The sequence below is a fragment of the Larimichthys crocea genome, chromosome V, assembly GCF_000972845.2.
Source record: "Larimichthys crocea isolate SSNF chromosome V, L_crocea_2.0, whole genome shotgun sequence".
Taxonomy (NCBI): Eukaryota; Metazoa; Chordata; class Actinopteri; family Sciaenidae; genus Larimichthys; species Larimichthys crocea.
In genome coordinates this window covers 4,915,656-4,942,279 of record NC_040015.1, presented here as the reverse complement: position 1 = coordinate 4,942,279, position 26,624 = coordinate 4,915,656, and the positions used below count along the sequence as shown (strand labels likewise).

Genomic DNA, 26,624 nt, shown 5'->3' with positions numbered 1-26,624 from the left:
CAAGCATTTTCATTTTGATACATTAGGTGAGATCATTTGTGGAGGTTCTCAGTCGTCCAGATCTTCAAGAAGGATCCATTTCACCTCTCATCCACAAACCTTCTTCAGTTCTGACTGACTGGTGGGGAAATCCAAAGTATTTAGCCTAGGCAGGATTGTACACTGATAACACCTAGCTTGTCTTCTAGTAGGTGGTGAAAATCAAAGAGTAAGTACTGGTCTGTGTGTGGGTTTCCTGTAAAGTGGAGGCTCCTGTCTTCATTAATGTGTACATCACAGTGCAAGAAAGGCAGGTATGTGTACTTGATGTTTCTGTCCACTGAGCTGATGTTCTTTGAAAGCATGGATCTCCTGGTAGAAGATCTTGACCCATGTATCATCCACATATCTGATCTAGTGGCTTTGTTCAGAACTTTGTTCTCCACATCTTCCATGTAGATGTTGGCCACAAGAGGTGATATGGGTGAGCCCATGGCACAGCCATGCTTCTGCCTGTAGAATGCCTTGTACTAGCAATACCGTAGGTGGTATTAAGACAGAGGTTCAGCAGGCTGCAAATATTATTTGGACTGAGGTTGGTTCTGGTGTGTAAAGTGCTGTCCTGTAGTAATCTGTGCTTCACCGTTTCCACTGCCTCCATAGTAGTAATACATGTGAACAGTGAGGTCACATTGTAAGACACCATGGTTTCATCTGTGTCCGATTTCAGACCCAATCCTTGTTTACAAAGAGTTGTGGATATGGTGAGTCTTGGCAACCAATGGAGCCAGGATGGTGGCTGGATGTTTGGCAATGTTGTATGTCACTGAGTTAAATGTGCTGATTTTGGGGAAGTCTATACATGCAACAGACAGTGTCACCAAGGCCTGTGGTACAATTGTCTGGGTTTTGTGCTGCTAACAGGGGTCTTAGGTCTGGTGGTTCATACGCCTGTGGTTTAAAATATCTCAAGAACTCACAAGATTGGATACTTAGTCCCAAGAGCTGGTCCATAATCTTCATGGGGGTTATCATACAATCCATCATACCATCACACTCTACATCTTAAATATATTTACAGTACACACACATGTCAAATATATACTAGTGTGTAATTGCGGTTCATTAATAGATGAGGATAGGTTTTCAGGATGATGTGGGTTTCAGTGGAGAGTCCACACAAGAGATTTACCTAAAACAAGATTTATTAAAACTAAAACTAAAACACAAGCCAATGATGATGCAGGATTGATGCTGACTGTAGGAAGGGAAAGAGTGAGCACAGGGACCAGCTTTTAAAGTCTCACTTGTACACAAAAAAATCAATAGATAAATAAAATCAGACACGTTTTGGAAAGTCGATGAGCGGTCCTCACGCTCCATCCTTGTGCAAAATGTGAACTTTACAGACAAAATATCTCATGATTCAACAGATGAGCACAGCCATGGTCTCTAAGGGCTTCATTCTTTTTCATTTATTTGTAATCTAGGCTCTCTTTTCCTCTAATGCTATTTAACAGTAAGCTCTGCCTAAAGCTAAGTTACATTCAGTGGCAGGTTTTGGAGTCTGCAGTTGCTTTATTCATTAGTTCAACAATCAGACTGAGAGTATTCCATTGGGGAGGGGCACGGAGACCTTGACTTTTTTTTCACTTCTTAAGGTGAAAAAAAACAAAAAAAAAACGCAGAGCAGTCACAAGACTCTTAAAGTCGGTAACAAAACAGCCTCTGAAACCCAACCAACTGAGCCCAGAACCTTCCAATCATTCAGAAAAGTAGCCATTTTTTTATTGTATAGTATATACAATGTTATCTCTGTGACAGATATTCAAATACAGGTTCCATGGGTAGATTATTCCATCAATTCCATCATCTCGTGCATCACTTCAGACAGTCTCAAACCTCCAGAACTGTGGGTGCTGAGGGACCAGAGCGCTGCAATCATTTAAATCCAAAAAGGAATTTATTTTTTTTACTTTCTCAGAAGAAGTGATCTCTCTCTAATTATGAAAATGTATCTCATAATCATGAGATCAGTTGTCACTTACTCACAAATAGGACAGAGGATGATGGTAGAGCTATCAAATGTAGTGTGCTATTATTTCCATCTTGCTACGAGACAGAGAGAAGTATCAACATTACTTAATACGGATGGAATTAATATGTCAACACTGCACAGACATCTCAAGTCATCTGGATGAATCAGGCTAACTAAGATAATAAGATAAGTTAAGCTAAGATAATTGAGCTTTTCTATGGCTGTGAAGAAGTTCTACTGAGTGAAGCAGTGACCACGACCACCGGACAGGTTCATAAATACTCATAATTATGAGATAATGTGTGAATGCACTGTGCTTTTGTAGACTGTAAACACAGTTATCAATTAGCTCATACTGTAGAAATGTGAACACAAATAGATGTGACTGTGCATCACCTTGTGTAGGCTACTCTGTGTTTAGATCAAGTCAATCTCAATCAAACTAATGAAATGAGAGGAGGGGTTGATTTACTGGAATACAGATCTGACTGTTGGAACGTGAAAAATTACCAAATTGTACAAAATGTTTTAGCTGCCTAACATTGAACACGTATCTGTTTTACAACTACAGGAATTAACGGACGATTCAATCCAACAGAGTGAAAAAGCAATGAAACATTTACTTCAACATATCAATGATACAACTCTGCATTATAAAAACAGAAAGAAAGTTCAAATACACGGCTGAATTACAAAATACTCATTATGTCATTATCATGACATCTTTGTGTGGAAGGAATCATGGCAGAGAATCTCTTGTTTGGAGACATGCCGTCCATCCACCGGGCGTCCTCTCGCCGTGGGTTTAAATGGGATCAGTAGTCGGCGATCTTTTCTGTCACTTCAACTGCAGCACCACCTGCATGACACAAACACTTCATCAGCAACTCATCGGACTGAACACGTGCGGATTTACTACTCGCATAAAATGAGTGGAACAATGAGGATGTATTTGTATTATTTGTAGGTGTTTGTTAAAATGCTGCAAAAGTTGACTTTGGATTCAATATTGAACACGTTTAACAATTAATTATATTCTTAAAATATATTATATCATATCACATTGCCAATAAATGACTGACCCACAGCTCTGCAGGTCCCTTCAGCTCTATGGATGTTTTTAGCCCCTTTTACCACATTGTTTTGATTTTATGCCCCCAGCAGCAGCTCTGATAAGCCCAATGTACACTACCACACCATTTAGCAGCTATACAGACAGATATGACTGAGCTACAACGGAACAGTATTTATATAAAGCTTTTTCTGGTCTACTGACCACTCAAAGTCACTCAACACACACACACACACACACACAGATGGCAGAGACTCCCATGTAACGTGCCAACTGCTCATCAGGAGCGATACAGCACTTCCTATCCAAAGCGCTCATAATAACATACGCTCACACTCACACTCTGCACAGCCATTGGAAGCAGTTTGGGGTTCACCATCTTGCCCAAGGACACTTCCTTCCATCCAGAAGGATTAAAACATAAATTATACGCCCACGACTGTGTTCAGCGTGTTCACACAGAGGCCTGTGTGTGTGTTTTAGGCAGGGAAAGAGAACTATGATGTTTTGATTCATAGATTTATCAGGATGATTTGTGACCTGAAGCTGTGTGCCTTTCTGTCTTCATACTGGAACAACGGCACCACCTAGTGTTTATTCTCCATCAGTTCTTTCTCTTACATTATAACACACCTTATAAAAAACTACCACCTGATTTATGCAGTCTTGAAAAAAAGCCCAGTTGGCCATCTTGACCCTTGGTGCGACCCAGGGTTTCTCAACATTGGGCTCAGGGCCTCTTGCAGTGTCACTTAATCTGCACACAGTTTCAGGTGATTTCTGAGACTCATAGACTGATGTTTGTTCTGCTTCATTTGCCTTGTTGCAGAAAGAAGTGAAACTATATTTTCATATATTTTTTAAGTTAATTATTTAGTCTAGAACAGAGTCTTTTGACAGGAGTCAAGGACCCTTTGAACAAAAGACAAACAGAACAGGGACCCCCATATGTAATTCATTTTCCATCACATTTTAAGCTTGGCCTATAATCACAATTATATTTACTTTATTCAACTTCTATTTCACCTCATTAATCTATTTATATACTGGGTTATTAGCTAGTTTATGATTGATTAAAAAAGTTCATGCATAATTATTGTTGGTTATTAAATGCCAAGAGCTGTGTCTTTGGACATGTCCACTGATTCATCCAGTTGGAGTGCAGATGCCTCCGCTGTTTGTAGTTTGTCAGTTACCTGCACCCTCACAGTCACCATTACTTTGGTTATTGAAGCGTTTTGGATCTCCAGTCCTCAAGTCATGTCCCAACGACAGCAGCTTTACAGGAGTGCAATGCAGACTGGTGGAGTCTTTATGATCATTTACTGAAAACCAGAAGATTTCTAAAATATTAAATATTAAAAAATATTAGTATTTTAAAGTTAACACACTGATATACAACTATAGATCTTATTTTTTTTTAGAAAGCTTAGATCTGGGGTAACTGGACTTCGTAGATCCATGAAGATGTTTCACCTCTCATGCCAGAGGCTTCTTCAGGTCTGACTGACTGGTGGGGAAACCCAGTATTTGGGCTTGGTGGGCTCGTTAATCAGGCCATAGTTTCCACTTGGTTTGTTAGTGCTCCTTGTTGTCGTGACAACAGATGTCTGAGTAGTTAATGTCACCTGAGCTCTGGCTGTGAGTGAATGTTGCTGTTCAGTCTCCTGGGAAGTGATGAAAGGACATCATCGTGTGTGGGGGATGAGTGATGTGTGTTCTGTTTAGTGATAGTTTCTCTACTTTTATATAGACAGCATCTTCACTCCTCTTTTGAACAACCTGTCCTCCCTGTCCAAAATCATTGTCATGAAAATAGTGTCCTTTGTCCTTAAGGTGTAGGAAAACAAGTCCAGAACTGATGAGTTGGCCCTCTTGTGTTGAGCCATGTGTTTGTTTCATTGGCTGGTTGGTTTCCCCGATGTATAGGTCTGTGCACTCCTCGCAGCATTGGACCACAGTGGAGAGTCTTTGGGGTGTACCAGCTTCTGTTGTAGTGTTGCTGTGTCTGCAGAACACCGGGATTCTATGCTCGTTATGAATCCTCCTGAGTACTCACCATACGTAAGGGATGATGACTGTTATTGCGTCTATCCTTCTTTTCTTCATCAACTGTTGTGTTGGTGTCCTTCCAGATCTTTAGAAACAGATCCATTGCCCCCAAAGACTAAATCGTAATCAGACACTGATCAGATTTCTTTACTAACTACAAACTGTTTTGAAAGCTTCATTATAGCATAATTTCCTGAAGACTCTCTGTGCTCAAAATCACATGCCAACAAGCCAACTCTCATATTGCAGGAGTTCAAATCACCAACTCCCAACATTGTGTACCTTATTAGCAGCCTCTAGTGAACTGATGAGCGTGTTTAACTCCTCTCTGTTCATCTCCATGGTGACAGACCGGAGGGCCATGTTCTCTCTCACATCCAGATTGAGACTGAGCAGAGGAGTGTGCAGAGACGAGATCTTATCGCTGGACAGAGCTAACTGCAGGGACAGGAGACAGGAAGAGGAAATTTAGACACAGCAGCCTGTGGAGACAGGACTTTCACAATATCTGTGTTTACTGAGACACTGAACTGCCCGCACATGCTTTCACTTTATTTAATTAACTTTAAAATATAATGCTAATCAAATTCAAAAGATATCTCCATCAGAAATAGATTTGAAATAATGCCTAAAGCCAATTAAACACGCAGAGAATAAAGCATCTGGTCACCTTAAGCTGCCAGTCAAAGTCCTGTAGAGTGGCAGAGGAGATGGAGTTGGTTCTGTCCAGCAGAGCGCGGCGGATCTCTTCCCGTCTGGCTCTGAGCACACTCAGCACAGCCTCTGCATGGCTGCTGCCCACACCCGACAGCCCTGCCAACACCTGTACACAGTCAGCAGTGGGACACCTGAGAATCTGACCTGAGAGCAGCCACACCACCAGCACAGCCACCACACACCCTGCTGATTTAGAACCACTGCTGAAAGTAAAACTACCTGCTTCTGTCACACAGACAGTGGACAGATATTATACAGATGCATGTGAAGAAATCTCATTGGAGCCTTCCTAAACCCTGTCTATTTTTGCACTGTGCTCCAGTCGCAGTTAAGCAAGCCTCTGTCAGAACCTCATTCAACTTTGTCCATTCCTGTACTCATACTACATCCTAGTCTATGTTGTAAACACGACCACATGAACTGAAAATGCTTCAAATATAAAGTGCAGACTGATGTTTAATCTGCAGAGGGCTCTCTGACCTACCTCTTGTCTGAAACTGTGTCATTTTTGGTGTAACATACAGTATTTAAGTGCATTTATGTGCAGCCGTGTGTTTGAACCTGACCCAATGACTGTGTTATTTGGGGTTTCTCCTTCTCTACAATTATGTATGGAATGGTAACTGCAAAGAAAATGATTTTAAAACTTTGGAAGTCAGATACTGTGCCTCAGTTTAAGATCTGGTAAAGTGAGCTCATTGGTAGATTGCATATGGAGAAAGTTCGATATAGCACGATGGACAATCTTAATAAATGTTTGGGTATATGGCAGCCATTTCTGGCTCACTTTGATAAAACACTGATCTTGACCAGCAAGGGAGTTCATAGAGTGCCATCCACCTTTACCATCTGTTTAGTACTTGTGCTAAGATTCAGTGTACTGAATTATTCCTTTTAAATACGCGGGTTTGTTTTTTTTTTGTTCCGTTTTGTTTGTTGTTTCTATTCTGTCTCTTTTCTGTGTCTGTTTTTTGTTTTTACAAAGCAAGCTAGCAGCTAGCAGCTAGCAGGTAGCATATTGAAGTAGAGGAAAGGGGAAGGTTGAACGAGGTTCTGACCGAGGCTTGCTCAACTGTGATTGGAGAACAGAACAAATTGGGGCGGGACTAGAAGTCTGGACACAATAGATTTGTTAAACGTGTGTAATAATCTAACATGATGGACAACTCTCTTTTAGTTAGTCATCCAAATAGCAACTAGAACCTCAGCTAAAAACACGTGTGTCCTGTCCTGCTGTTGCCGTCTCACCACTTCATCAGAGCTGTTGTTGCCCACCGCCAGGCGGAAGAAGGCCGTCAGGGAGTTGAGGAGCTCCAGCCACTCCTCCAGGCTCCACGTGGAGCTGTAGTCCGCCCTGCATGGAGGATCCCGTCCGCACAGTCCATCCACCACCCTGTGACACAACTACACACCAGACAACACCAGGAATTACAGTTTGACATTTGGTACTGTGATAAAGAAATAGATATCTTGGCAGGCTTTGATTTATTTTTTTTTTCAACTCTAATACTGTAAGCTCATTTAGCCTATGAAATCGGTCCTGTAGGGCTATCATGTGCAACTGAGTGTGTCCCAGCCTGCAGGCATTGGGGGACAAACTTCGAGTTTGTCAATTTATCTTCAAATCTTCAAATTAAAAGTCATCTCTTGATCACGACACAAAAAATGTACATATTAAAGCAGGAGGAGATGGAATGTGATGGACTAATACATTAGTAAATGTGTTAGAAAGCTCAATTCAGAATTATATGTACTTTGTCATTTAAAGACAGGAAACAGATTGAGTACATTTAATGGACATTTCTGCTAAATCTGTGACACTTCTCTGTGACTGTAATGACTGTATTTATTTTTCAAGAAAAGGACTGAGTTCTCAGCATGAGTACCCTTAGCACTAAAACTATCTTTAAAAATACATTACATCTTTAAAAATACACACTATATTAACACACTATATTAACACACTGTATTAACACACTGTATTAACGCACTATATTAACACAATGTATTAACACACTATATTAACACACTACATTAACATACTGTATTATACATATACTTTTTCGCTAGAACACTGCGCTCTCAGGACGCTGGGTTCCTTGTGGTTCCTATAGTCTCCAAAAGTAGATTGGGAGCCAGAGCTTTCAGCTATCAGGCTCCTCTTCTGTGGAACAAACTACCATTCTGGGTTCAGGAGGCAGACACGGTCAACACCTTTAAGAATAGACTTAAGACTTTCCTTTTTGATAAAGCTTATAGTTAGGGCTGGCTCAGGTCATCCCTTAGTATGCCCATGATGCACTGAGCTCTTCCCTCTCTCCATCTGTACACACTGATGTCTCATTAGTGCAGTTAATTAGTGAGTTTTTCTGCTATCTCGTGTTGCAGGTTCTCATGGATCATGGCTGCACCCAGATCAGTGAGTGTGGTGTGCCTGACGTCCACTTTAAACGGTCACTGTCACTACTTTTAATGATATGTCCGTTCAAATGTATAGTTCTAATTATCATTGTTGTTATGTCTGCTCTCTCTAAACTGAACTGGGCCAGCCTCTGAAGGTGTCCGTCCACCATGAGCCGGGTTCATCTGAGAATGGAGGACGATATTAGTGCATGGATGAAGAAATGACATGTGAACATATGAGCGCTCAGGTGAGATATGACACTTTATGATTTGTTGCTGTATCAATAACACTGTGTGTGCATCAGTGATATTTCAATTCATCCATTCACACACTGATCTTTGCGTTGTGTGTGTGGTGGCACACCAGGACACACACATGAACCATCATTCACACTAACGCCCTGCTGACTGATAGAAACACTGTGTGTGTGTGTGTGTGCTGTGCATCTACATGCGGCTGATGATGAAATGAAGCTCACGGTAGGTGCTGCAGGTCCGAACACACACACACACACACACACACACACACACACACACACGTACTCACCTTCACACAGTCTGTGACAGGCAACCTGCTCAGCAAAGACACCATGTTTCCTTCTGGTTCCGCCTGACGATCAGCTGATGTCAGTCACGTGGTAGTCTAAGCTGCGTTCAAAGAACTCGGAAAAATTAACTTCGTCACCTCCGGTGACTGTTACTAAGCGCACATAACGGTAGCAGATGGACATATCACGCTGTACATATTGTTTACTGTATGTATGTGCGTTCCGCTGTCTCCCCGGCTGTTATATAGAGTCTAAAATGAAGTCACGCAGAACTCCATTGGCAGAACGATCATTTTACTGTGACCTTGATGGCGGCCGCGGGGGGCGCCAGGCGGACCTAATCATTTGTAAATGTGTAAAATGTTATTTTTCTAAACGCTTAGGATGACTGACTGTGATGCCGAATGCAACAAAAGCGTCCCATAGTTCACAAGCCTGCTCAACATATATTAAAACATGTACGTGGTATCGCTGATATGATGGAAAAGTTAAATTCAACACTTTGTCTATGGAGTTCCGGCGGGCGTCGCTCGTACCGGGGTTACTGAAGCCCTCGCCGCCGGGGGGGTTGCCACTAGAGTTTCGTTTCACATCCTGCTTGATGATGCAGGGCGGTTGTTTGTCAGCTGCTTTGACCGTCTTCACGGCGATGTGACCGCAGCGACACTGCGGCTGTTGTTACAACAGACGGCGTCTGGAGGGAGACGACAGGTAAGTATGTGTGTGTGTCTGTGTGTGTCTCACCGTCCGTGCTGTGGATTAAAGCAACTGCGAGTGCTTGTCGGAGATTTGTCCATTCATCACACTTAATGGAGAACAATATGCGGTGTAAGACACTGTGGGCCTGTTGTGGGCCTATCACCTGACACTGCTGTCTGTACACACACACACACACACTTACACACACTTAGTGTTTTCAGATGTTGTCTGGTCGATAGTGCAGGGCTTCAAAGTTCATCCTGCACGGAGAATAACTAAAAAAAAGGCAGTGATCGCCGCACCCCTGCCATACATCTGACAATATACGCATAAAACAACAGGTGTAAAGTGTGCAGATAGCACATTTAGATAAGCTGGACAAACAGGCGCGGTTTAAGTCCAGCTCGGAGTCAATGCATTCACTTTGTGTGTAGATAGGTAGATTCAGTCTATAGTGCTGCAGGTGATCATAAAGCCTCGATGGACAGCTGATCATGAAGTTGGGAGATCAGACAAGAATGAGCACACGTCTTAGTTACGGTAATTATTGGTGACACAGTCATGAAGGATGTCATAAACAAATGTTTGTATATGCAAGTCTGAAGTCCAAGTTGACTTCATGTATAGAGCAAATAGGCTTCTGGACCAAAGTGCTTCACAAAGACAAACATACAGAAATCAAACATAATAATACAGTTTAAAGCTGGAGAATAAAAGAAGATCATATGGCTCGTCTTCGAAGCATCAACAGACTCAGCCTGTCTAACAGCCTCCAGGACAGTAAGGATGCGCGGATCAGGGTGATGTGGACTTTTTTTTTTCTGCAGACTTTTTAATTGATTGATTGAATTGATGAATAGGAAATGGTCACTTGAGAGGTGCTTAGTAGTCCAGCCTGGATGATTTGCCACTTGGTCTTTATAGGAAGTGATTTTGGAGAAGGCTTTCAGTTGGAAGAAGTTGGCTCTGACAAAATTTACCTGTCTGTTCAAACTTGTATATCATAAAGAGTGCACTTTGATGACTGGAGTAACTTGGATGGAAGGTTGAGATGGACAGAACTATGTGTTCATGACACCCAGGATGGTTAGATTGAGGCAGTTGTGTGATGGTTAAAATGCTGACAAAATAGCACAGTATCTCACCAGAGGGTGCATTACAAGTGTAAAAGTCTACCTGGGGAAACTTATTCCTCCATTTAATTTCTGCAAAAGTAGGAAGAATCCCTATATACGTTACCTGTTTCTCGCCTCTTGTCTAGCTGTTCAAAAGGTCACAGCATCGACAAGTTACCTTTCTGCTTACATTTCCACGTATATGTCTAGACATTCAAATGGTAACATAAAAAAGTCATACACTGGAAATTTCCATCACACTTTCCTCTTTTGATTACTTAGACTTAGACAGACTTTGTCATTCAACTGCACATTCACAATGTACATTGTGACATTTCGTCGCAAGGCTCTGAGTAAAAACAGTATGAATATAAAATATAAAATAGAATAAAATAAAAAGGAACAGAAACAAAAGAAAAGAAAATGTGGCTTTTCCACTTACATTGTTTAGACATTCAAATGTTAAAGCATAAAACAGTCATACATTGGAAATTTCCATCACAAACTTGATGTTTGATAAACTTGAACTTGAACTTGACTGAACTGAACTTGGCTTTGATCGGCTGATGTGACATGTCCATATTCATAACATATTAGTATTTTTAGATACTTATGGATGTTGGTGTGAAAAGTATTCATAAGTCAGAAACTGGTTATCAGTGTAATTTAGATCACAGCATTGTCCATCCATCTATTATCTGTAACCACTTATCCTCATCATGGCCATGGTGGGGCTGGAGGTTATTTAATTGAATTGAATTTTATCTATATAGCGCCATATCATAACAAAAGTTATTTCATGACACTTTTCATACAGAGCAGGTCTAGACCGTACTCTTTATAATATTATTTATAGAGACCAACAGTTTCACCTATCCCAGCCTATCCCAGCTGACAAGTCACCAGTTCATCACAGAGCACATAGAGACAAACAACTATTCACACTCAAATTCACACCTACGGCCAATTTAGAGTTACCAGTTAACCTCTTCTATGGACTGAGACAGATACAGGGTGAACATGCCAACTCCACACAGAAAGACCCAAGTTGGGTCCTTCTTGATCACAGCATTATTTCTAGTGAATTCTTGCTGCAGCAGACAAATTATTTCAACCAATGTTTCCCAGACTTGTTGGTTGGGACCTGAAATGTTTGTCCCAAGTGACAGAGCAGAAGATATGATGTGTGAATTTATTCTCCTAATTAAAATAGAAGAGTGTCATCTCTTCAAATGGAATTAGAAGGCTACACATGTACTCATAGAACTGGAGTTCCTGCCAGAAGTTCAGCACGATGACTTTTGGGTGGCAGAGCAAAAATGTGGACGTCATACCCATATTGCCATGATGGAAGCCAATTCCCCTCTGCTGCCTTTCCCTCATAATGACTGGAGGGGTAAAAGCTCCTGAAGTTTGGGTCCTGGGTCGACAAAAATGTCTCTTTTGGGCCTTGATCTGAAAAACTTTGGGAACAGACAATACTGTTCTTCTGACTTTGTGTCGACAGTTTGTGTTTATCCCTTTGCTGTTTCAACATGACCCTGCACAAAGCCAGATCCGGAAAGAAATCAGAAAGATTGCTTTGAAAAAACTTGAGAGCCTTAACCTCAAAACCATCAAAAAGCCACACTGTGAAGCAGGTCCTATCGCAACATCAGTGTTGGATTTCACTAATGTCTTGTGAATGAATTGGAGCAAATCCCCCCAGCCAGGTTCCAACATCCAGTGGGAAGCAAAAGAAAGGAGGCTGTTACCTTCATTTATCTGAAATCTGTTCGTGAAAACATGTGAGGACAGAAATAGTCAATACAGTAACAGACTCTGGATTCATATTTGATCAGCACTAACTAATGTCAGTTTGTTCTGAGGACTCACTGAGAATGACTTGTCAATCAAAAGGTAGTCACGCTCTAAAGCATACGCTGCTTTATTGTCTATGTTACTCTAAAATGGAACCATGATTTACAAGATGAACATCATGCTGTTTGGAAGAAGACTAGAGATTGAGACCGTAAACTCATAAGGAAACTGTTTACTGAGGTCATAAACCAATACGAATTTTTACATAAGACTCAATGCTATCTGACTTCTTGAAGCCAGTGGAGCCGCCCTCTTGTCCCCTGGTCATTAGAAATAATGCAAATTGGCTTTGCGTCACAGGCTCTGTCCACCAATTATATAGTGCCAATCATTTCAACAACAAATGTTCATATAGATCCAGAGATTTGAGTGTGAGCTGACGAGTTTCAGTGGTCTATGCGTTGTAAACACTGTCAACACTCTGCTTTCACCTCACGTAAAAACAGTCCGATCAAAAAACTGATAATAGTTTCAGCGCTGCCCATAAGAAAGTGCTGTTCTTGTTATCACACAGTGTGTGATTAACACCCCTGTGGCTCTGTTTGTTGAAGTAAGCACAAACTTCACTCACACTTCTCTTCTCCGTCAAGAACTAGTTATTTTTAGGAAGTGTGTTTACGGTCAAAGAAAAAGGATGCTATGCTCGGGGCAGGCAGGAAAAAAAAAAAAAAACTTCCTCGACAATATCCACCATGGCTTGTCAGTACAATCTGGGCAATTTTGAGAACGGCCTTCGTAATATTTGAACTGACATCATGACTCGTGGTTTTAAGGTGCAGTGTCTTCCAGACCTCCAGCTGTGCCCTGAAGGAAGGTGCAGGCATGCGTGTGGTGTTGCCTGGAGATGAAGTGAAGGTGTACACAAGAAGACATCATCAAGTCCTAAATTTGCACTGTAGCATCCTTTCCTTACTTTGATAGCATAAAAGAAGACAGTGCAGTGCATGTGCAGCGGATTCAGTATTGTCAGTGTGAGTCATTATCTCACCCACTTGAGAATGGCGGTTAGCAGATTAGGTATGTCACAGAGCTCTGTGAGAGAGCCACGCTGCTTCTTAAAGAGGGGGAGGGCACCTGGCCTTAGGTTGAGAAAGATTAGTTCACAAGACATTTTACTCGTGCACTTCCGCTGTAGATATAGCCATTGTCACCTGCCTTTGACTTGGAGTATTTGTCCTGCTCTATATTTGCTCTTGCACATTCCATTCTGATTTCCAAACTGACAGTATACTTCATGTGGAAGAAACGGCTTCAAACTGGACGAGAGGAGCCAAAGTAATGTAACCGTGACCTGATGCATGCATTTGACTGCTCTTTGTGTCATGTGCCTTCACAACATTAGTACCCGGTGACTAGCTTAGCTGTCTCTGGCTGCACTGGGAGCTCAGAGCACCAGGGGAGTGTCTGTGTTTAATGTTACACCTTCCAACTCCCTTGTTAGCAGTTAGCATGAGGTAAATGTGAAATGTCACACACACACACACACACACACAACTTTTAAATTAGAGTGCCATCTTCAGTGCAGGAAGTACAAAAAAACATAGTATAAAAACATGGACAAATTTAAAACAGTGCACACATCCACATACATACATATATACGGAGCACCACTCATTAGTTTTTTAGTCTGTTTGTGGGTTTTTATATCCTGTATGGCCTGCCTGAGGGTAATTGTTCAAATCGGATGTGGCCAGGGTAGGATGGGTCCTTGATAATGTTCTGGGCTGGAAAGTTCTTCCGAGGACACTTTGTTTGATATTAATATCCAACATTGTAATGTTATGGTATATACAGAAGCTAAGGAAAAGGCTGCATGTAAATGTAAATATTAGTGGAATATCTATTTTAATCTGTCCTGTAACAGTTTAGTAGGAATATTTTCAGAATAAGGACAAACCCAGCGTATTTTGTGATGATAATAAGTAAAAGAAAAATCAACAGAAGAGTGCCCACACACACTGACTGAGAAGAGGTCTAATTAGGAGAATGAAAATAGCTTTGTGGTGAGAGGGCTAAAAATATATATATATATGTATGTGTTGGGTGTGGTGTGGAGATATATATCTTTATATATATAATCTATATATATAAATATAGATAATAGATATATATATATATATCAGATATATATATATTTTCAATGCTTTAAGTTGACTAGTATCGTGTGAAAGTTGTCAAACGTGTTTCTGAATGAAGGTCAATGTTCTGTGAGTGCTGGATGTGTAAATAAGCTGCTAACACGTTACCTCTTGGTACTTAAGGTGATCGTGTGTCAGTGCTGGTTTCAGTCTGTTGCTCATTTGGCATTTCTAAAGTGATGTTTGGATGGTTTCTTGGTTATGAAACAACATGATTTTATAGTGAAGGACTTGGAACTGGTTGTTGTAGTCGTTCTGTGTCCAAGAAATATAAACACATAAAACGCGGTGTGTGTGTGTGTGTGTGTGTGTGTGGGGCCCCTGGTCAAGTCTGCCTTTGTGTTTTTACTGGATTTCTGTTGTGCCCTTAAGATCATAGTTACATAGTTCATTACAACAACAGGAAGCGTCATGAGATGCTATGTGAGAAGTTTGGTTGTCACAGTGTATGACTGAACCAACATGCACTGTACCTGTTTTTTTCCATTTGTAATGTTAGACTGCTCATTGGATGGAAACATTGAGAGGTTAGGTGTCTCTCTGTCAGGTCAGCTGCTGCACACGACATGTCACTCGCATGTCCAGTTCATCTCAGAGGGCATGTCCGCGATGATGTCATGTTTAGAAACGTAACAAAAGCTTCCTCCACAGTTACTAGAGGTAACACGCAGGAGGCCTGCTGCGTCATGTGCTCAAACATTAGCCTTGAGCTGTTTCATATTGTATGCACATTCCTCGGAGAGTTCATATTGTACAGTATGCACACTGACACAGAGAGTTCAAAAGATGTGGCTTGGAACCGACAGACAGCACATTCCACAGTTTCTTTCACACTCTCACTGTGTGTTCACCTCCATTCCTAGTCTTTGGAACCATATCACCAGGTACAACATTGTATGCCTGGCTATGTTTTATTAGACAGTTGTGTACACTCTATGAAAAAACGCTGCATCCTGTTTACTTCACCACTGTGTTTGCACAGCAGGGTGCCAAAACATTGAACTTTACTCATTTTATTTATTTATTACTGTTTTTGCAGTGAGTAAATATTAGTCAGTTAGTTAATAGCTAATGTGTTTTAGTTGACTTTGAGCTCATTTTCTTCACATCTCAGACAGAAATTCATGTAAAACAAGTTATATGTAATTCTTAGCAATATATTTATATTAAATCTAAATGTTTAATATTGAGATACCATGACATCAACATCAAAATCGATTCCCTATCTCCTGCCCCTACCGAGATGGTAGCGAGAAAGAGTAATGATAGATAGTTAGTCATCTATCATGATTCCATCTCTAATCACGTTGGGTTGCCCTGCCGTGCTGCTTTGTGCTTCACAACATAAGAGAAATCAGGCCTTACCTGACTGAACATGCTACCCAACTCCTGATACAGGCTGCGGTCATCTCGTGACTAGACTACTGTAACAACCTCCTGACGCCTCCCAGCCTGCACAGAAACATTCTCAGATGATCCAGAACGTGTTGGCACGCCTGCTTTTCAATCAACCCAAAAGGTCACGTTACCCTCTTGCTCATTGAGCTCCATGGCTACCCACACTAAATTCAGATTCTTAATGCTCGGTTTCACAGTAGTTTACCCTCCTACTTGAATGCCCTTATACAGGCATGCGTTACCTCCTGACCGTTGTGCTCTGCCAGTGAACGATGCCTGGCTCTGCCACCTGTACACTCAGGGCAATTCAAACGTTTCTTGACTGTTGATGGAACATGCTACCAGTTCCTACCAGATCATGAGCGTGTGAGTAGTTGCACTAATATTGTATATGTCCATGATTGTTTCCCTCTTTTGTAAGTCGCTTAACTGATAAGGATTGATAATGGCTTTAATAAAAGAAGTAATTAGCATGGCTAGGCTAGGTGATCAGCCTATTCCTTGATTCATTTTCCAATACATCCATCCTGTTTTGTGGTTTTCTCTCTACAGGATGAAGACATTGTGAATTCTCATAGCTTGGCTCGAGCCTCAGCTTCATAGATGGAGCGGCTCCACTGGGTGCAGCATCGCTGTCGGCAGCTGCTGGCGGGAGACTCTGGGCGAGGCTGGTACTCTACCCCCAATGGCCTTCCCAACAAAAGTTCCCTGGAAGCTCACACCTCCCCACACAGAGTTGGTGGGAAGCGGAGAACAGTGTTTGCACGTCATGGGCCCCACCAACAGGAGTATGAAGCCGTCTGCAAAAGCTACAAGGGCAACGCCATCCGCACTACCAAGTACAGCCTGTTGACCTTCATCCCCATGAATCTGTTCCAGCAGTTCCACAGGTCAGATTTCTACTTGAACACAAAACACATACAAACACACACACAACACATATTCTTTATGGAGGTGGTGATTATTTTTAAAAGAACACAGTGTTGTACGTGCCGGAATGTGTTTCTTCAGGCAGCCTTTTATTGTTTTACTCTGATGGTTCACCTTACCAACTTACATGTTTCAAATCCCTCTAGATTTTAATGATTCAGGTTAAACCTGTTTATCTGAATGTGGATGAAATCGCTCATTTTGTCTCCTTCAGATACAATGCACCCACAGTTCAGACAGTTTTAATCCAGTCCAGCATAACAACCCTTAACAAAGCTGAAGTTGTGTTCCATTTCAAGGGTGCTTTTGGCTGTATTTGCATCACATGCAGCTTTTTCCCACAGTTAGACAAACTATTGTATTCTTTGACATATCCACTGTCCCAGACTTTTGTGCACCTTGGTTAAGTTTTGGTTTTTGGAACTGATTAGATGCTCTAGAGAATCTTGAATGGGTTGAAATTGGGTTGAAAATGCTAGTTCAGCTCATTAGTCTTCAGTTTTATGAAGACCACAAATTTCATGGCCATCCTAACCAAAGTGGTAGACCAACCAACCAAGAGACAGTCTGATAAGAGACCACTGGAAATGGTGTGGCCGCACTGCTACAGCCTCAGTCTCTTTTGCACTTTTTCAGTTTCTATATACTAATTTGCTGCTTGTTGTCTTCTTTTGCAGAGCTGCTAATCTCTATTTCTTGTTCCTGGCGTTGCTGAACTGGGTGCCAGTTGTTGAAGCCTTTCAGAAGGAAATAACCATGATTCCTCTGCTTGTGGTTCTCGTTGTTATTGCCATCAAAGATGCCCTGGAAGACTACAGACGTTACCTGTTCGACAAGAAGGTCAACAACAATGTAGTGCGAGTGTTCTGTGGGTGAGTGAACCTCTACTCTGCTAGGTTGGAGATGGGACTTCTAAAATGCTGTATGAACAGTGGCGCTGCTGGTGATTGCTGTAGAAATAAGTGTTTGACATCGGGCATGGTTGGGTTTCGCTACATGTATGATAGATACAGACCCTTTCCAAAAAATATGAATATCATAGAAAAGTTTACTCATTTCCATAATTCCATTAAAAAGGATAAACTTTCATAGATTAGAGATTCATGGCCCACAATTCAAATGATTTCAAGTATTTATTTGTTTATTTTAACAAAATTTGGGCTTCCAGCTCAAAAAACCCACGAAAACAGGAATTCAAAAAATTAGAATACTGTGAAGAAATCAGCCCAAATTTTGCAGGGCATTAATGTTTTTAACTGTGTCACACACTAATCATCTACTAAACTCAAAGCACCTGACAGACTTGACAACTGGCCAGAAGACCATCATTGATACCCTCCATAGGATGGGTAAGCCACTAAAGTTCATAACTAAGGAGGCTGGCTGTTCACAGAGTGCTGTGTCCAAGCATATCAATGGAAAGTCTAGTGGTAGGGCAAAATGTGTCAGGAAAAGATGCATCAGCATAAGAGATGACCGTGGGCTTCAGCAGATTATAAAACAGAGAAGATTCAAGAATCTGGCAGAGATCCAGAAAGAGTGAAATGAGGTGGGAGTCACAGCTTCAAAAACCAGCCACTTCTGAGCCTGAGCCAACGCAGGAAGCGACCTGGCCCCTGCCCATAGCGCCAGAAGCACCAAAACCTGGTTTAATCCCATGCCATCACAGTGCTTGACTGGCCAGTCAACTCGCCAGACCTAAACCCATTGAGAATCTATGGGGTATTATCAAGAGGAAAATGAGGGCCACCAGACCCAAAAATAAAGAAGAGCTGATAGCAAGCATCAAGGAAATCTCGGCTTCCATAACACCCACGCAATGCCACAGGCTGATAGCCTCAATGCCACGGTGCATCGAGGCAGTGATTAAGGCAAAGGGATTCCCAACCAAGTATTGAACATTGACATATAGTTTAGAAAGTACCATATTTTGACTGATTTGATGTGATCCTAATTTCTTTCTTTCCTTCAGCAAAAACTGAGAAGTAAATGGTGATTTCTTTACAGTATTCTAATTTTTTGAATTCCTGTTTTCATGGATTTTTTTGAGCTGGAAGTATATGTAAAAATAAACAAATAAATACTTGAAATTGTTTGAATTGTGGGCCTTGAATCTATAATCTATGAAAGTTTAACCTTTTTAATGGAATTATGGAAATAAGTAAACTTTTCTATGATATTCTAATTTTTTGGAAAGGGTCTGTAGATTGTCTTACTAATATCAAGTAAGATGAAATTTTCTAAAGTTGCTAAGGTAACATGAAAACTGAGCAACATTCCCACTTTTCCTACATGCAACACCCAACAATGTAGAGATTTCCTGTATACTGAGAATTGTTAAAAAACATATATATCTCAACACCTGGACAGATAAAACCAAAACTGTCTACATGACTAGATACCAATAGCAAAGGCCTTGCCCCTCTGAGGGAATTTTTGGCTTTGTCAGAATTGAGGCGACATCATGTCATGTAGTGTATTGATGAATGTATTGATGAATCCTCCATTGTCCTTGGCCATGCTTTTAACACAAGACATCTCGGACTCCTGTGCACTTTCCCCCCCGCCCTAAACAAAATATCAGGTGGAATTCTGTGCTGACAGCCTCAAGACTGCAATAACTTTTGTCTCATTTATTCAGACTGCAAAAAAAGCAGCAGGTTGTCACGTTTATCTGAAGGGGAATTTCCGTTCAACAAAAGAACAATGACAAAATGAGAAAGACGGGGTGCATGACAGGCAGAGTAAGTAAAAGAAAAGGAAGTGAAACATAGCTGCTTTATTTTGGAGGCAGGTACCTTCACAGTGTGGCATTTTTTGATTTCAAAGCATTTCCTCTTCCCTTTGTCACACAGCAGTGCTTTACAACACCGCCTTGTACATGCATTAATTAATAAACAAAAATCTCTCAAGCTCACTATAAATTGAGATGATGGTGTTTTGAAAGACTGCTTCAAGGTTGGATCATGATCGTAGTCTTGGTTATTAAACCTTTGACACATCCCTCTAATTTACAACAGCAGATTAAATTGCAGAACTTTTTTAATGACTGTAACTGTAGTGTTGCAGAAAGTTCATACTTAACAAAACAGTGGAAATTAAACTGTAAATAATGATGTTTTTATGGTTCTGTTTAGTAATAAATATCTAACCACTATCTTTCTGTACTGAATAAAGTTCTTTTATTAACCTAACCCTAGCATGCAAGGTATGATCAAGATATGATTCTCAATGGTGAGTGTCAAAGTCCTGTGCTTTTTTTTTACCCAGCATCCACCCTGACCACCCCCTCTATGACTGTGTGACGCAAAAAAGCAAAAAAAACATTTCCTGATCTGTAAACGTCACCAGTAATCCAGGAAGCTATTATATTTCCTCTTAAACACATTTAGCAAAACCAGACTTAATTTTCAGGGGTCAGTGTTGATTTTATAGATATGAAGGTGAGGGGATGGAATATTTCTTCACTTCCTCTGCCTAAGCATAGCATTTGTTGCCATGCTTGAGTTTGAGAGTAAGTCGGATCAGGCATCTGTTCAGTTTTTTATCAAACCATTCTACTTCACGAATGGATAAATGAATCCGATCACTGCTCTGATCTTGAAGGATCGTCAGGAAATCAATGACCATGCTCCTCCTTTTCCCTACATCTGATTACACAACCAGTCTATTCAGGCAGCTGTAAAACTTGGACCTTGAGTTTGTTTACAGCGTGAGTGCCCTTTTGAGGTGTGGCGATAATTTACCTCTTCTACATGGTTCATTTCCCACTCATCCCTCCCATTCCCACCTCGCCTGCCATGTCCATGCATTTACGTAGGAGGCACATGGAAAGAGATTCTACATCAGAATGGATAGGGACAGTAGGAACGCAGAAGTAAAATTACAGCTGGATCGCAACGATAGTTGCAGTAGGTTGGACTCTGAAGTGGAGACATAAACCAGCAGATGGATGAAGTTACTGGAGCAGTGGACTCATGTATAGCTTGGAACGTCCATCCTGTCTTCATTCTACCAAACAATACCTGCAGAAGAAGAGGACCGTGGTACCCTCTTCAACAGAGGATGAGGAACTAAGGAATCTCCTGGGGTCATACAAAAACAACAAGATCCGGACCACAAAGTATTCTTTCTTGTCCTTTCTGCCCAAAAATCTGTTTGAACAACTCCATCGTTTTGCCAATGTCTACTTCATCTTCCTTGCTGCTCTCAACTTTGTTCCTGTGGTCGAAGCATTCCAGGCAGAGATCAGTCTTGTTCCTATCTTACTGGTGCTCACAGTGACGGCTATCAAGGATATTTGGGAAGACTACCGCAGGTTTAAGTCAGATCATTTGATCAACCGGCTCCTCTGTCATGTTTACAGCAGGTAGGTTAAAGATGAATATGAGACAAAAGATCAACATTTCAGCTTTTATTTCCAAGTATTTACATCTTGATCCAATACACAATGTAGAAGATAGCACCTTTTGTTTAAACCCACCCATTTTTCATGTGAGCAGATAGACTTGAATAAAACCTAATATTTAGTTGCAGATCCTTTGCTTGCAATAACTGCATCAAGTCTGTCAGTAACATGTTCAAACAAAATGTGCTATCTTCTACATTGTGTATAAGATCAAGATTTAAATACCTGGAAATAAAAGCTGATATGTATATGTATGTATATTTTTTGTCTTATCTTTTGATGTCAAACCCAAATGTTTTCATTCTACAGCAAAAATAAAGGAATTGGCATCAGTTACTTTAAGAGAGAACTGTATATGATGTCAGTCAAACCGATGAGACAACAAGCATCGTCTAAGAGACTTATTCCTGTAGACTGACCTGTATATTCTCCTTAACATTACAGATATTATCACATGTTTAGTTTTAACAAAGGTCACTGAACTCAGAGTTCACTTGGGTACCTCGAAGTTTCCTCTGGAAATTGTATGAAGATTGAAGCACATTTGTTTAGTACAGTTTAAAAGTTCAAGAATCCATTGAGTTCAAGTTCAAAACATATGTTAAACAGAAATAAATAGTTATACAGACATAACTAAGTTCACACTCTGTGAAAGTAATCAATGATGGTGAAAAAAAAATAGGTCAAGATTTACAGGCTCAGGCTCATCCCAGACAGCACAACAGAAGCTTAACAACCAGTCAGTGAACCCTTTTACAACGAATTCCAGCTCACTTCTTGTCTTTTGCATATCTACCTCCAACTGATAAACCTCTACCAGCAACTTCTCAATCTCTGTGTAAGAGCATGCATCCTGTCAACAAGGTGATGTTGACAGGATGCATGTGGTAATCCATAGTTCACAGTTCTTACTGTATTCTTAGCAAATGTTTTCAGTTTCAGTTTTAATGACACTCCTTCTCTCAGCTTCTTGGATAAATATTTTCACTTTACATTATAATGGCTCCAAAACTAAATACCATTTTGAAATGGTAAAAAAAAAAAATCCATTTAGGTTTCCAAAAGTGCAACAGTTTGAATATGTTGGACCTCTCTGTACCACTGATGGTACTCTCTTAATTAAACAAATCTATATAGAAACATTGTGCATACATCCATCACTAGTTACAAGCTAGAATGTGATGAGGAGATAATAAGTGGAGGTAGAATGAATGGTTCAAAAACACGACGGTGATGACTCCAACAGGATATATTAGGAAGGGTTAGGTGCAGATCAGGAGTACCCCTTTTCCACCCAATGTGTTCTTGAACCAGTTCCATTCAATACTCAACAACATCAATAATAAAAATTCTTCCAAATAGCAATAAACCTTTCTCCTGTGTGTACATATGTAGCTGGATAGGTGGTGGCTGAAGTCGTACACATACATATTTGAGAAACACTGTTTTAGACTGTTTTCCGACATGTAGAAGGCTTTTAGGGTCTTTAACTAATGTCTACGATCTGTATCATTTTCAATTTTGACTGAACATTGTCCTCTTCTGTGGTGTACCCCAAGGCTCCATTTTAGGCCCTATTTTATTTGAAATGTTTGATTCTCCCACTGGGCTCTGTGCTTGGGTAATACAGCATAACTGTTTTTCTGATCTTTGCTTATTTGTGAAATATTAGATAATTTTACTTCTTTGGACCTCACACAATTACTTGAATGAAGCCATCTGAGAGTTTTTTTGGGGAAATCTCTTTGGAACTTCGAATGGTAATAATAGTCATAGAGTAGCTAATCTTAGATAAAAAATACAAAAGTTCCTTCTGAAGTGTACCTCAAAATTGTTCTTTAAAAAATTCCTATTTCAAACACTAAAATCCCTCTGTACTCTGTCCTAAAAGAGTTTCCAAAAGCCTCAACTGTTGTCTCTTCTGTCTCTACCATATTTGTCCTACAGCACACAGAAAGCCTATGTTGACCAGTGCTGGAAGGATGTGCGAGTTGGAGACTTTGTCCGTCTGTCCTGTAATGAAATCATCCCTGCTGACATGTTGCTGCTGTATTCCTCTGACCCTCGTGGGGTTTGTTATATTGAGACCGCCAACCTGGACGGAGAGACCAACCTGAAACAGAGACAGGTTGTTTTAGACCTCCCATCTCAGGTAAGACATGAAGTGGATTAAGATAGTCTTATAGTCTCCCAAAGTTGTGGCCCCAAGACCAAATCTGCATCTTTTAACCCATTTTCTCTCTTTTCATTAACTTAACATATGTCTATGTCTCTATAGATGTGGTTTCTGCTTCCAAACGACACAGCAGTTCAGTATGCTCTCTTTAAAATAGTTTTTATGTTTACGTTACGTTTTTACATTTAGAAAAAAAAATGTACAGTAGCTCTCTGTAACATCAATACAACAACCTCCTCCTGAAGGTCAGCAAGACTAAGAAGATGATGGTGGACTTTGTGAAGAAACAATATGAACGGGTCTCTTTCTTATGCAGACTTTCTTGCTCTTTTTACTGTAATATGACATTGCCTCGAGAAATGACACAGTCTCTGAACAATGTAAGTCAGTAGAGATTAAAACATGAAACAACTCGGTGAGTTATTGGCCATTAGTGGTTCCAGGCCTGGTGGAGATCTGCATTATTTATGATATAATATAAAAGATGGTTTCAACAGCAGCATTGTGTCGGATATCACTTCCTCTGGAGACAAAAGTTTTTTTCACATATACAGCAGTACTTTCCAACACTCGGAAACAGAATTTGATATGTGAAATCAAAGTTCCCCTTTTCACTCATGAGGTCGGTGTCAGGCTAAGAAACAGACACAGTCAGGTGCTGTGCCTCTGCTTGCATCCATAAAAACCTTCAATAGAAACTTTGCATTGACGTCATCGCGTGTCATGTGCCTCTAATTGTGCGTATTATTACATGCATGCTGGATTGAACTTGGTATGTGTTTGTGTGTTCATCAGGGAGCAGAGTTCACCCTTGATAACTTCCACAGTCGCATCGAGTGTGAGAATCCCAACAATGACCTCAGCAGGTTCAGAGGTTACATGTGAGTTTGTTATTCTCAATTATCAATTATCTCTGTACTGCGTATCATTGGATCGATCATATGCTATGTTTTTCTGTATCTTTTTTTTTCATTTCGGACTGCAAGACAAAATCTTAATTTTAGGATGGAGGAAAAAAAAGTTTGTGACTTTAGAGCAAGTTGGAGTTTAGTCCAAACTCACATCTGGCCCTAATCCTCTTCCATATCAATTCAATATATGGAACAAAAGTGACGTTGTTGAAGCATGTCCAGTGGAAATGTTGCATGCAGTATTTTAGTGCTTTAGTGTTTTTTATCACTGTTTGTTCTAACGTTGTAAAATGTATTGTGAAAATGTCGACATGACATCATCACATGTTCACAGCCACAGTGTGACTGCTCATCTTTTAAAATGGCCCTTTTGAGAAAGCAACACATTCAGACCTCACGTTTATTGATTTATTGATAAAGCACTGTGTCACTATTCCACAAGAACTTGTCACATGTGACGTGAACAGATAATTCTAGAGAGCCAATACAGATGTGATCACCGACTGGTGGGAGGAACAAGCATGACTTGCAAATGAACCCATTCTTGCCACTGAATCCTTATTCTTGTCTGTGTGTGTGTGTGTGTGTGTGTGTGTGTGTGTGTGTGTGCGTGCACAGGGAGCACCCCAATGGGGTTCGTGTCGGTCTCCATAACAACAACCTGCTGCTGAGGAGCTGCACCATCCGCAACACGGAGACCGTTGTGGGCATCGTGGTCTACGCTGGTAAGAGCTCAGCATCACTCGGCACTACTGAGCTTCAGTTTGAGGCATGCAGCCATGTTTCAAAGATGTGGTTTGTTTTTTATGCGCATCTCTTAACGTGCTTCAAGATGGAGTCTGTCGTCCACAGACAGCCGCTCTCAGTGTTAACGTTGCTCCGTCCTCTCTGCCTTTCCTCCTGCCCTCATGTATTGGTGTTAACTTGTTCATACAGCTCTCGGTGCTTTGGTTCAGTTCAGGTGAGGGCTGGTGGTTTTGCTGTCGGTTGAGCTCTGATGTGGACTAAACAAACAGACCACCTGAAAATGTGGGTTTGTGGTGTGAAAACAAGGACAGGATGTCAGTTTAGTATCAGTTGTGTGTGTGTGTGTGTGTGTGTGTGTGTATATATGTATATATATATATATATATATATATATATATCAAAGGCTAAAAAAATATTAAATTCATATTCTGTTCAAACAAGATCATTCAGTAACCACAGTAACTCAACTGCAGGTCAGCGGGTGAGTGCAGGGACTTTCTATGTCTGATCAAAGTGCTCAGACAGAGGTGTGTCTGTCAGAACAGTGCCTCAATAAAAAGAGAAGTGAGTGAATCTGTGAAACCACGTGCTCTATTGTTTCTGTACACACAGTCTGGATTCATAATCTGGTTTCTCTTGGTGCGTGACACCTGGTACGTTTTAACCTGTAGTAATTTCACACCTGTAGGGACTGCCTTTTAAGACCTCCACAGTCTCATGCAGGAGGTGAGAGGACTTTGCTAACATCTTCCTCTATGGAGTCTAGAGGACAGTCCAGGACAGAGCTGGACCTCTTGACCACTTTGTTCAGTCTTATTCTGTCTCTGTCTGTGCTTCCTCCTCCCCAGCACACGACTGCCACAGAGTTATAGAAGGTTTTAACAAAGTCCTGCACACTCCACTTTGACCCTTTCTGTACGGCTAATTTGACAAATTCAGGTTTCATTTTGTTGTTGTTCTGTGAGCTCTTTGTGCGTAAAGAGCAGCGCCGGTTCTGGCTACATTTGCGCCCTGGGCGAACAACCCCCCCCGAGGGATCGCCCACATTGCCCATAGCTAGAACCGGCCCTGGTGAAGAGAGTGAAGGCTCTGTGAATATAGCTTGTGTTCAGGTCACTGTCAGTCCTGTAGGTTTTTTTGAGTTTTTCTGGTGCAGTGGTTAGCACTCTCGTCTTTCTGTGTGGAGTTTGCATGTTCTCCCTGTGTCTGCATGGGTTCTCTCCAGATACTCCAGCTTCCTCCCACAGTCCAAAGACATGAACCATAACAGATTAATTGGTGACTCTAAATTGTCTGTAGGTGTGAATGTGAGTGTGAATGGTTGTTTGTCTCTATGTGCCCTGTGATGAGCTGGCAACTTGTCCAGGGTGTACCCTGTAGCACCCGATGATGTAATAACGTCCAATAATGTAATCTGCCAATAGCATAATAAT

At 41.0% G+C, this 26,624-nt stretch overlaps 2 protein-coding genes across 5 annotated transcripts in view; one reads left to right on the top strand and one right to left on the bottom strand.

The window, feature by feature from the left end:
* Positions 1–1,742: 1,742 nt before the first annotated feature.
* On the bottom strand, positions 1,743–9,682 carry commd8 (COMM domain containing 8). Of its 2 annotated transcripts, none has more exons than XM_019265289.2 (6): positions 9,554–9,682; positions 8,809–8,909; positions 7,107–7,262; positions 5,812–5,964; positions 5,424–5,579; positions 1,743–2,876 (listed from the first exon to the last, which is right to left on the bottom strand). In XM_019265289.2, exons 2-6 carry the CDS (start codon positions 8,851–8,853, stop codon positions 2,856–2,858), a joined length of 531 nt encoding a protein of 176 aa, XP_019120834.2. In that variant the 5' UTR covers positions 8,854–8,909; positions 9,554–9,682; the 3' UTR covers positions 1,743–2,855. The 2 variants fall into 2 exon arrangements, with proteins under 2 accessions (XP_019120834.2, XP_027134530.1); XM_027278729.1 differs by lacking the exon at positions 9,554–9,682 and adding an exon at positions 9,346–9,456.
* Positions 9,387–26,624, top strand: part of atp10d (ATPase phospholipid transporting 10D) — a 37,084-nt gene continuing 19,846 nt past the window's right edge. The window contains exons 1-7 of one of the 3 annotated variants that reach the window (XM_019265288.2): positions 14,675–16,140; positions 16,251–16,385; positions 16,572–16,909; positions 17,627–17,821; positions 23,305–23,509; positions 24,329–24,414; positions 25,063–25,169. In XM_019265288.2, coding sequence (XP_019120833.1) covers positions 16,623–16,909; positions 17,627–17,821; positions 23,305–23,509; positions 24,329–24,414; positions 25,063–25,169 — 880 coding nt within the window. In that variant the 5' untranslated portion in view covers positions 14,675–16,140; positions 16,251–16,385; positions 16,572–16,622. Of the gene's footprint in view, positions 9,521–14,674; positions 16,386–16,571; positions 16,910–17,626; positions 17,822–23,304; positions 23,510–24,328; positions 24,415–25,062; positions 25,170–26,624 lie in introns of those variants that run through there. The other 2 variants (XM_010735428.3, XM_027278728.1) reach the window with 2 other exon arrangements.

Excerpts from the sequence above, each read along its gene's own strand:
- commd8 (XM_019265289.2), bottom strand. The coding sequence starts at position 8,853 with ATGGTGTCTTTGCTGAGCAGGTTGCCTGTCACAGACTGTGTGAAG. Across the intron at positions 5,580-5,811 it reads ACTTTGACTGGCAGCTTAAG|TTAGCTCTGTCCAGCGATAA; the intron begins GTGACCAGATGC and ends CTGTCCCTGCAG. Across the intron at positions 2,877-5,423 it reads CACTAGAGGCTGCTAATAAG|GTGGTGCTGCAGTTGAAGTG; the intron begins GTACACAATGTT and ends TGTGTCATGCAG.